Consider the following 11036-nt stretch of genomic DNA (forward strand, 5'->3'; position numbering starts at 1 on the left):
TGCAAAGACTGGAAGAGGTGGCTGTACTCCAAATGCCCCATTTTTGAACAACAACAAAATTACCTAAAGAATTGAAAGCAAGAATTCAAACAGATGAATCCTTGTCCACTAATGTTTGTGAAAGCATTATTCATAATAGGCAAAAGGTAGAAACAATTCAAATGTTTTTCAATGGATGAATGGAGTTTTAGGTATCCTATTAGAAACAACAGAAAACAGACTAAGACAGAAAATTGGTACCAAGGAGTGGGGTGCTGCTGGTAATGAATACCTGAAAATGTGGAATTGGCTTTAGAATCATGTAATGGGCAGAGGCTGAAAGAATTTGGAGGAGCAGTCTAAGAAATGCCTAGATTCTGATGAAGGCTTAGAAGACAAAAAGACTAGGGAAAGTTTGAAACTCTTTAGAGATTGGTTAAGTGGTCCTGACCAGAGTGCTGATGGAAATATGAACAGTAAAGGCCATTCTGATGAGGTTTCAAATAGAACTGAGGAACAAGGTATTAGAAACTGGAATAAAAGCCATCTTTGTTATAAATTTGCAAAGAACTTGGCTGAACTGTGTCCACACTCAAGAACTCTGTGGAAGGCCAAATTTGGGAGTGATGAGCTAAGGTATCTGGCAGAATAAATTTCTAAGCAAAACAAGCAGCTGCATGGTTACTTTTGGCAGTTTACACTGAGGCTGAGGAACAAAAAAATAATTGAAAGAATTTATAATTAAAAGGGAAGCAGGGTGGAAAGATTTGAAAATTTCTCAGCCCGGCTGTGTAGAGAGTAAAAAAGCAAGGATGTAGCCCAGAGGCCATTTGCTAAAGAGATTAGCATGGCTAGAACGGAGCCAGGTGCTATTCCTCAAGACAATGGAAGAAAGACCTCAAAGGCATTTTAGAGATCTTCAAGGCTGCCCCTCTTATCACAGATCCAGGGGCCTAGGAGGACAGAATGGTTTCAGGGAGCGAGCCCAGGCACTTTCTATGGGCTTACTATCCAAGACCACCTCCAGACTCTGTGCCCTGGCACAGTTCTCTGAGGCCACCCCAGCCAGAACTGAAGCAGGCCAAGGTGTAGCTCATGCTGCAGATCTGGAAGGTGAGTCATAAACCTTGGAAGCATCCACATGGTGCTAATTCCGCTGACTTGCAAGAAGCAAGAGCTATGGAGGCTTATTAAGCCTTCATCTAAGTTTCAGAAAATGTCATTGATAACCTGACAGCACAGAGACTTGTTGTGACAGTAGAGCCACCACAGAGAACCTCTACTAGAGCAATGCCAAGCAGAAATATAAGGCCAGAGCTGCTGCAGAAGGTCTTCAGTAGGTTGATGCCTCGTGGAGCTCTGGGAATGGAATTCCGCCAAGACCCCAGAGCTTTCAGTATGTAATGCCAGCCTAGAAGAGCTGGGTGGATGGACCCCAGCCAAGCTTCAGAAGCAGAGCTGCCCAAGGCTTGTGGGGCCCAACCCCCACACCAGTGTGTAGAGGATGCCAGAAATTGAGTCAAAGGAGACCATTCTGGAATCCTAAGACCCAATGTCTGCTTTCTTGGGTTTCTGAGTTGCTTAGAGCCTGTTACTGCTTCTTTCTTTTCTCTTTCTCCCTTTTGGAATAGGAATGTGTACCCTATGCTTGTCCCACCATTGTATATTAGAAGTAGATATTTTGTTTTGATTTCACAGGCTCATATGTAAGACTTAGGACTTTGAACCTTTAAGTTGCTGCTAGACCAAGTTAAGAGCTATCCAGATGGAATGTATGTCTTTGTAGGTGGGAAGGACATGAGTTTTGGGGGGCTAGGACAGAATGCTATGGTTTGAGTATCCCCTCAAAACCTCATATTGAAACTTAATCCCCAATGTGGCAGTATTGAAAGGTAAGGCTTATAAAAGGTGACCAGGTCATGAAGGCTTTGCCTCACAAATGGAGCAATTCATTCTTGGATTAATAGGTTAATGAATTAATGAGTTATCATGGGAGGAGAACTGGTGGCTTTATAAGAAAAAGAAGAAAGACCTGAGTGAGCACATTAGCATGCTATGTCCCTTTACCATGTGATGCCACCTTGTGATCACAGAGTCCCCACCAGCAAGAAGGCCCTCGCTAGATGCAGCCCCTCATCCTTAGGCTCCTGAGCCTGCATAATTGTAAAAAATATATTTCTTTGCTTTATAAATTACACAGTTTCAAGTATTCTGTTGTAAGCAACAGAAACTGGACTAAGACAAAATAAATAAGTAAAATGTGTTATATACATTCAAGGAAATACAATTCAACCTTAAAAAGGAAGGAAATTGTGATACATGCTTTAATATTACATACCTTGAAAATATTATGCTAAATGAAATAAGCCAGATGCAGAAGGACAAATATTGTGGCTACTATGCCACTGGAAACATGATTGCTTTCAATCAAGTGAATGCTTGAAATAAATATGAGGGGAAGAAAAGAAATGACTCTCTATATATTAAAGTAAACCAAGTAAAATAGTCAAATTCATAGACAGAAAGTTGAATGGTGGTTGTCATGGGGCTGTGAAATAGATTTAACAGTTTCAGTTTGGGGTGATGAAAAGGTTCTGGAGATAAACAGCAGTGATGGCTACACAGCAATGTGAATGTACTTCATGTCACTGAATTGTGCAATTAAAATTGGTTAAAATAAAAAATTTTATGGAAAACCGGAGGGAAAACATATTTTAGAATCAGGACATGTTGACTTTGAAACGCCTGTGAAACAGTCAAACAGAAATGTCATGGAGAACATAAATGTAAGAAGTCCAGAAGAAAATTCATGCCTTGAGATGTATATATGAGTCATTAGCATACAGATATTAAAGAACACTCAGAATAGATTCAATCAGCCAGAGGACATGGACAAATATGAGAGGATCAAAGAGACTAAGACTTGGAATTGGAGCTTAAAGAATACCAACATTCAGGAGGCAGGTAGAGGCAGAGAAACCTGTGAAGAAGAGAGGAAGGAGACAGAAAAGCTGAAGGTAAATCAGGAGGGTGCGTGTCCCTGAAACCAAGTAAAGCAAGTGTTTGGAGATGGTCAGTAGTGTTGAAGTCCTGTGAGAGGTCAAGAAAAATAAGGTTTAAATGTGTTGATTTTATGTAGCCATAAGATGCCTGCTGGTGAGCTGGATGAGGACAGTTTCTGCAACACTGTGGGATGAACACTAGCCTGCAGGATTAACTGGAAGTGTAAACATGGAGGCAGCCTATGAACAGTCCTTGAAACATTTCATTGTAAATGGAAGGAGAAAAGGCAGGATTTGGCTGGGTGCAGTGGCTCATGCCTGTAATCCTAGCACTTTGAGCGGCTGAGGCAGGTGAATCACCCAAAATCAGGAATTTGAGACCAGCCTGGCCAACATGGCAAAACCCTGTCTCTACTAAAAATACAAAAATTAGCTGGGAGTGGTGGTGGGCACCTATAATCCCAACTACTCGGGAGGCTGAGGCAGGAGAATCACTTGAACCCGGGAGTCGGAGGTTGCAGTGAGCCAAGATCACGCCACTTCACCCCAGCCTGGGTGAAAGAGTGAAACTCCATCTCAAAAAAAAAAAAAAAAGAAAGAAAGAAAGAAAGAAAGAAAAGAAAAGAAAAGGCAGGATTTGGAGGGAATGTGTGGGGTTGAGGCAGGTGCTTCAGCGCAGAGAACAGAAAAGTTGGAGGTCCAGGGAGAGGGCAGATGGAGCTCTGGTCTGAGCTTTCATCGTCAGAGCTGACCCAATGGAGAAGACCTGGTGTAATAGTCAGAGTCCTTTGGTTGAAACACACAGAAATGGCAGCTGATTTAAGCATAAAAGGGCAAGTATTGAAAAGCTATGGAGAAAGTTCACAGAATCAAAAAGAAGAATGGAGAACAAGTTGCAGCAAAGGACAAAATTTGGCCATGCTGGGGATACGAATAGCAGAAACAATTTACGATCATGCCAGGGACCACCACTGGAATTGATAGGCTCCATCTGTTTTTAGTGTTTTTATCACTTTGCTCATCATTGAAATTCCAACCAACTTCTCTTAGGCCATGTGCTTCTTGCTTGGGAGTTGAGGGGAGGTACAGAGTTCCTTGATATCCTACCATGTTATATTGCACGGGGAATAGGTAATTCCTGGAAAAGGAAGTCAGAGTGCTATTTTTAAAGGATATGGAGTAGACGTTGGGCCCCCAGAAAGAAACACAACCAGCACAGGACTGCAAAGATCAGAAACTGGAACTTTGACCTTGAGAAAGTCAGAGCAAGGACACTAACCTTGTTTTCTGATACCCTTTCAGCACTTATTCATTCATGTTTTCATTCAGTTAGTGTACCACAACCCAAAGTGGAGGGAAGTTAACATCCTATGGGGCAACCTTCAGCCATTGAAAGACAGGAACCAGGGGACAGACACCCCTTTACCCCCAAGTGATCTGGAGATGCATTTCATCCAGCTTCTCAGATGGTTCTGTGGGACTGAAACACCCTTCACCAGTAGAGATGGCCAACTTGACAAGGCCTCCTTCCATTGGATTTCCCTCCTGCTTTGCTGTGCTCCCCCTATCTTACTCCAGCTTTCTGAGGTCACACTCCTCAGTCAAGTACTATCATATAAACCTCTGCCTTGACTTCTGCTTTCTAGAAACACAGGCTAAGGTAAGTGCAAGGCAAATCAGGAGCGAGAGGATGGGGTGGGGGAACAGGTGACAGCATGAAGTAGAAGGCCTGAGAAGAGCATCTGAGATGAGACTTGAGCCAACACTTGAGGGAGGTCAGACAGTGAGGCAAGTGAATTTCTTGGGAAAGACCATTCTAGGCAGAGGGAACAGGTAGAATAAGGTCCTAGGCAGGTACATGCCTATGTATTTGGGGAACAGCAAAGAAACCAGGGTAGCTACAGAAATGAGGGCAAAGGGTACTAGAAGATGTCAGTAACGTGGCTGAAGCCACATCACGTTTAACCTTGCAGGACTTGGCTTTTACAGAACAAAAAAGGGAGCACAAGAATGGCAGGATCTGACTTAGGTTAAAAGGATTGCCCTGGCTGCAGTGCTGAGAAAAGATCTGTATGGGGAATGTGAAACATCCTCCCCTGTAGGATCCTGCTTGTAAGAACCAGAACTAGAACTAGAAAGTAAAAAAAAAATTCAAACCCTTTCGAGGGAGGCTTGAAAGGAAAAAGTCTTCTTTAAAAGGCAGAACTATCCAAAGATGGCATGAGCTGCCTTAGGTGGTAATGATCTCCTGTCACTGGGGGTGCTCAAATACAGGCTGGAGAACTTGTCATTGGAAAGTGTGTGAAAATGCTTTATATGGGCTAATATAGGATGGCACAAAGACAGACTTCCGAATGCTTCATATCATGAGAGCCTCTAAGACCCAGAGACCCAGAGAGAATAATGACCCCCCTAAAGTCCCAGCAGAACCCAATTAAAATTGAACGAAAACCCACAGCTCCCAATGCAGGGCTCAGGGTCCTTCACCTGACCCCATGCTATCATCTTAAAACAAAACAAAAACAAAAACAAAAACAAAATGCTGTTCCCACTTCAAGTACCTTAATTTAAACTGATTTGCTTTGGGATATATAAGTGCAAGACCTAGAAAGAATGAGTGGTAAAGTGAGAAGGAGACTCCGAATACTGTCACAAGCGTAATATGCTAGAGAGGTGAGGATCTGGCTGGAGATGGCTCCGCTTATTGGTTCATTTATTCATTCAATACATTTTTATTGAACATTTGTTAAGCATTCAATAGAGGTGAATGAAATCCATGAAGCCTATGCTTCCTGGAACTTACATCCTCGCAGGGATGAGTAATTATAACTCATCTAACTGAGCTCTAACACCCTTGCTGGGACATTCATCAAAATTATAAGTTTGATGAATGTCCCAGCAAGGGTGTTAGAGCTCAGTGACAAAGACTCTCAGAGCAGAACACAGCCATTGGAGCAGCAAACCGGCAGGAGCAAGCGGGTGTGAGGGAGGGTGAAATCCCCAGAGCACAGGTTGGGGACTGAGTAGGGCAGCTAGAGAAAGGGAAGCCGAGACCCAGTCCTAAAGAATCCAGGGCAAGTCATCAAGAAAGATCTCAGGGCTCAGTTTTCATAAAACTAGATGCAAAAGGAAGTTTATCCCTCAGTTAGAAGGCATTACACCAGGCAGTACAGGTCGATCACCTGGGTGTTTTATTCTAATTCAGATGCTCGGGTCCCACTCCCCCCAAATTTTGATCCCATTGGTCTGGGGTAGAAGCTAAGTACTTATATTTCTTTAAAATCTCCCCAGAATTTCTGAAGTACAGCTGGGGCTGAAAACTTCTGTAGCAAGCAGAGATGTCTGAGAAACCAGAGAGCACCCCCTGTATTCCCCTGCACTCACAGTATTCATTTCTTTGTCTAGTACACATATTCTGAACACCTGCTATCTAGCAAGTAAATCAGGACTTGCTAGATAGCAAGTGTTCAGAATATGGACTAGATGAAGAAATAAGTACTCTGTGAATGAAGTAAAGGAAGCCATCGCTGCTTACTTGCATTCGAGCCAGGATAGGAGTAAAACTGACTTTATGCTGATTCCCTGAATGACTGCCCTCCATCCCTCCTGACTGTGGACAAGACTGGCCCAGAACTGGAGCTAGATAGAGCCCCATGTGGCAGTGGGTGAGGGGGCAGAAAGGAGAGAAGGGGAGACAGGGTGGTGGGATGGAGGGGACCAACAGCTCATTACAGATCAGGGACAGTGGGGGAATCTCAAACACACATTAATGACTACTAGGCCTTTTTGAAGATGTCTTTATTAAAGTGTCCCATCTTTATATAAGTGACGCCCCCTTCCTCCATCACTACAGATGATGGTGACTTTCTAGTAAAGAGGAGAGTAGTCAAGTTTTTAACAGAGGTAGGGTAAATGAGGCCCCTCAAAAGTGCAGGGAAGGAGGAGAGGGAGTCAAGATATTAACAGAGGTGGGGTAAATGAGGCCCCTGAAAAGTGCAGCTTGCTGCCTCTCCCCACCAATTCCATTCCAGACCCCCACTGTCAGAAAGTCTTCTCTCCTCCCATTTCAAGCCATATCACATCTCATTTTAGAGCCTTGTAAGGTTCTCTCACGTATCTGTGCACTTTCCCATGGACAAAGCATTTTACATCTTTAACATCCTCTCTCTTGCTGAAGATACCCCATCCCTGTGGCTTTAGGGGGACAGCTGATCTTTGGCAAGAGGCCTCAAGCTTGGCCAATGTGGGAAAGCCATTCAACTACAATTTCAGCAAAGAACCCAGGAGGCGAGGCCCCTGCTCCTGTATTTTGGCTGAGAATCCGCTAGACTTGGTCCCTGAACTCTGAAGACCCTCCATTCTAATGCTTCCCAGAGATCTTGTGCTTTGCTTCTAAAACTCTGTCTTCTAAATCTCCCCTAAATTCTCTGCCAGTTCATACGCAGTGGGTAAGAAGCCTAGCTCCACGAGACCCCACCCCAACCACCATCTTTCAGGCCGGCAGATCCCAGAATCTGGCCTGAGTGGAAAGAAGCTGGAATCTGAGAAACAAAAGCAAGAGACCCTGTGTACTCAGCAGCGAAGGAACAGCCTGATCTCCCCCCTCGTGCACTTCAACGGAAACCTCTGCTGCGTGGTGAAGGCAGAATCATGGATGAGGCTCACAGGGTGGGCAAAGAAGCTAATTTAAGGCTGCAGCTAGAGAAAGTGGGAGATCATGAGGTGCAGGGGTGAGGGACTAATAAGAGCAAGGTCGAGCTCATTACTGTGGAAAGCCCTTTTGAGATCACCCAGTCCTCTAATTTTCAAACTTTTTAAAAGTAGTTAAACCCTTTTTTTTTTTTGTACAAAAATCTTAAATGGAACTCCATCTAAAGTAAAGCTGATATGATCGAAGCAAGAGGAGGAGGCAGGAGTTGGAGGATGGGTGGTTAGACCAGGAGTTGGAGACACCCACTAGCTTAGCCTACTTTCCAAATCCAAAAGTCCCTGAGGCACCTACGCAGAACTTTGGGGTCCTGGGTTTCACTATGATAAACCAATGATCTTGCCCAAACCCTAAGTTTTATAGATGGAAAAAAACTGTATAATTTGTCCAAGATCCCCACTGAGTCAGTGGCATCACCAGCACTAGAAGTTGACACTGTTCCCAACCCAGGTCTCTCTTCTACCTTCCCATCAGCTGACTGGCACCCTCGACAGGCTCTGGGCCCACCCAGGGAATCTTAGACGGAGCTACGGAAGGATAACTGCAGGTAGATGATCAGCAGCAGGACCGTGGCCCAAAACAAGCACCAGGGGATAGAGCAGAAGTTCCAGCCTGAGCCCGTCTCATCCTGAGGCTTGGTGGGGCTGGGCGCCCGGGAGAAGGTGTAGGTGGTCGCCTCCTCCTCCAGCAGCTTCTCGCTGGGCTTCCAGTGCACAATGCCCTCCTGGCAGGCCTCGCAGAACTCTCCGCGGTGACGCCGGTTGTCCTGGCGGCTGGCCACGTGGATGCGGTACTGGCCGCCGCGCTCGCCGTAGCACTGCTCGCGCAGGCTGGTGATGAGGTTGTCCACCAGGCCCTCGATGTTCTCCTCCAGCATGCTGGACTCGTCCAGCCGCGCCGAGCCGCACTCGTAGCACAGCTGCTTGAAGACGCGCATGCGCACCGAGCCCGCCCGCTGGGCGCGGTCCAGGAACATGTGGAACAGGATGACCAAGTGGGGTGACTGCCAGGTGTGCCAGCACCAGGAGCAGTGGAACCTGCGGAGACGGCAGGAGAGGGAGGAACAGAAGACGGGCGGAGGTGGTGGAAACAGCCCTAGGAATGGGGTGAGGGGACATGGGGGCTCCGCAGAGCCTGGAGGTGGAGGAAGTGTGTTGCCGGTGCCCTGGGTTCATTAGCTTTCCCCAGGAAGCCACTCAGCCTTGCGAGTGCCCCTAGGACTCGAACAGGTTCCTCGGGATGTCACCTGGCATCCAGCAGTGCTCTACCTCCTCAGTGCTTTCCAGAGGCCTAATTCCCTCCACCCCAGCGCTGGGCGTCATTCTTATTCCTCATCTGCAAAATGCCCATGGTGCACTAGGCGAGTCCTTCCTGCTCACACCAGATAAGAAACACATAATCCATCTGCACATTTCTGTCTGTTAACACGTGACTGTGAACAGGCTAGATCCAAATCAGGAGAAAATGACGCCATTACTAGCTATCAGCGTCCAGGCCAGTGCCAGAGTTAATGCATCACAAGGCCTGAAGGTGGAGGAGGTCTGTGCCCAGAGCCCCAAGGCCTGTAGTCTCCCAGGCCTGACTGGGGCCAGCTGGGGATGACAGGTCCCCACCCAGGTCTGGGGCAGCCACAAGTCCTCCCCACTCAGCCCCCACAGACTCCCAGGTCTTCGAGAAGCTCCTGAGTCCCGCCTGTAAGTGTCCAGCCCTTGACACCCATCCTGTCAGCCAGTCTAGGAGCTTCACATTTTCATTCTCTTCTTGTTCACTCACATCTTTTGAGGACTGTTTCCTCCTTTCGGACCAGACTAAAAAACCTGGATTGAAAAATGTAACTGGAGGGACCTGGAAATCACCTAATTAATCTTTTGTTTTATGCTGAGAAAAAGAGAGTGAGAGAGGCATCCATGTACACATAGCTACAGGCAGAGCTGGCGCCCAGCACATAACAGGTGCCCAGTAATGTTTCCTGAATTGAAGTGAATTGGCTGAATCGGGGCAGGCAGGAAGGCCTTGCTTCTGACTTCCAGGCTGCACCACTCAGCCTCCCCATCTTATGTCCCAAAGGTAAGCCCCTACACTCTGGACCCGTGAACAAGAGTGCTAGAAAATCATCTCAGATAGTTTTTACATACTAATCACCTAGAACTCTTCTTGAAATCAGACTCTGATTCAGGTCTAAAAGGGGCCCACGATTCTGCTTTCCTAACAAGTTCCAGGTGATGCTGACCCTGCTGCTCTGTGGACCACAGGCTGACCTCTCACTGTGCAAATGGAGAAAGTCAGGTCCAAGAAGAAAATCGAATTCCTCAAGGGCCCTGGAGCCAGCAGTAGAGCCAGTTTCTGGCACATCTCATGTATTCAATATTTTAAATGAAATTAAGTTGAATTAAATAGATTTAAACTGGTCCCAGGACGAGCACAGACCTCTTGACCCTCAGTGGGCCTCAAGCCCTTCTTCTCTGGTCTTAAATTACTTTTTAAGAGATTGTTAAAATAGAAAATATGTAAAATGTCAGTGTGTAGGACTCATAAGTATATTCTATGTCTTTATTTTCCAGATGGAAAAATTGTGACGCAGAGAAGAAGAGTAACACAGGTGATCAGTGGAAGAACTGAAATCCAGCTCAAGTGTCCTAGTTCCCAGTTAGGGACTCTTTCTCTGACTTCCAGTCTATGCCAGCCTAATAGTGAGATTGAAGCTAAACACATGGGTTCTATGTAATCTTCCTCTCCTTGGAAGGTGCCCTAGAGCTAGGGACTTAGAGGCGGCCTGCAGGGATCCACCTTCCTGGGCTACTTACCTGCCTGAAGCATGCAACTCCACGTACTGCTTCCAACCAGGGCTCAGCACATTGTGCTTGAGGTTGGGGTCTATGATGAGGTCCCAGCTGTCAGCCGGCTTTGCCTCCTCCATCTTCTCATAGAAGACTTTCTTCCACTCGTCTGTGGTCACGCTTTTACACATGGTCTTGTCAGTAGTGAGGGAGGGCAATTTCCACCTTAGTGAGAACACGGAGAGTGAGGGTAGGTGCAGGGCAGGGCAGCGCAGTCTCCAAGGTCTAAAAATCCTCATCGACAAGACCAGGAGGAAGCAGGACCCAGCTCCCTCCTTTGTCCGCAGTGGAACCTGTTTCCACGGCAACCAGGCAGGGTGCCAGAAGACAGAGCTTGGGGAGGAGAGAGTCTCTGAAGAGGTGTTTCAAGGCCCTGAACTGAGATTGCAGAGGCAGAGTTTGTGGGTCTAAGTGATCCAAGACAGGGTAGAGGACCTGACCAGAGGTTGAGCTTCAGACCATCTCACCCCGGCCTGGAAAGTGTATGGGGAGGTGAGGACTTGGAAACTG

The 11036-nt window shown here is 46.4% G+C and overlaps 1 protein-coding gene and 1 long non-coding RNA gene across 2 annotated transcripts; one reads left to right on the forward strand and one right to left on the reverse strand.

Annotated features, from left to right (window-relative positions):
• Nucleotides 1–748: 748 nt before the first annotated feature.
• LOC144338999 (uncharacterized) lies at nucleotides 749–10731 on the forward strand. The gene is made up of 5 exons (XR_013413520.1): nucleotides 749–1092; nucleotides 4315–4641; nucleotides 8164–9049; nucleotides 9581–9756; nucleotides 10251–10731. It is a non-coding gene; the product is annotated as an uncharacterized LOC144338999 (long non-coding RNA).
• On the reverse strand, nucleotides 7813–10816 carry RTP1 (receptor transporter protein 1). Its single transcript, XM_001103282.4, has 2 exons — nucleotides 10494–10816; nucleotides 7813–8726 (listed from the first exon to the last, which is right to left on the reverse strand). The coding sequence occupies exons 1-2, from the start codon at nucleotides 10763–10765 to the stop codon at nucleotides 8207–8209; spliced, it is 792 nt and encodes a 263-aa protein (XP_001103282.1). The 5' UTR covers nucleotides 10766–10816; the 3' UTR covers nucleotides 7813–8206.
• Between the last annotated feature and the right edge of the window lie 220 nt (nucleotides 10817–11036).

The sequence above is a fragment of the Macaca mulatta genome, chromosome 2 (assembly GCF_049350105.2).
Source record: "Macaca mulatta isolate MMU2019108-1 chromosome 2, T2T-MMU8v2.0, whole genome shotgun sequence".
Lineage (NCBI taxonomy): Eukaryota > Metazoa > Chordata > Mammalia > Primates > Cercopithecidae > Macaca > Macaca mulatta.

What these genes read in the sequence shown, in the direction of transcription:
- RTP1 (XM_001103282.4), bottom strand. Translation starts at nt 10,765, where the DNA reads ATGAGGATTTTTAGACCTTGGAGACTGCGCTGCCCTGCCCTGCACCTA. An exon ending in GAGTTGCATGCTTCAGGCAG is followed by an intron (nt 8,727 to 10,493) that starts GTAAGTAGCCCA and finishes CCGTCTCCGCAG; the next exon opens with GTTCCACTGCTCCTGGTGCT.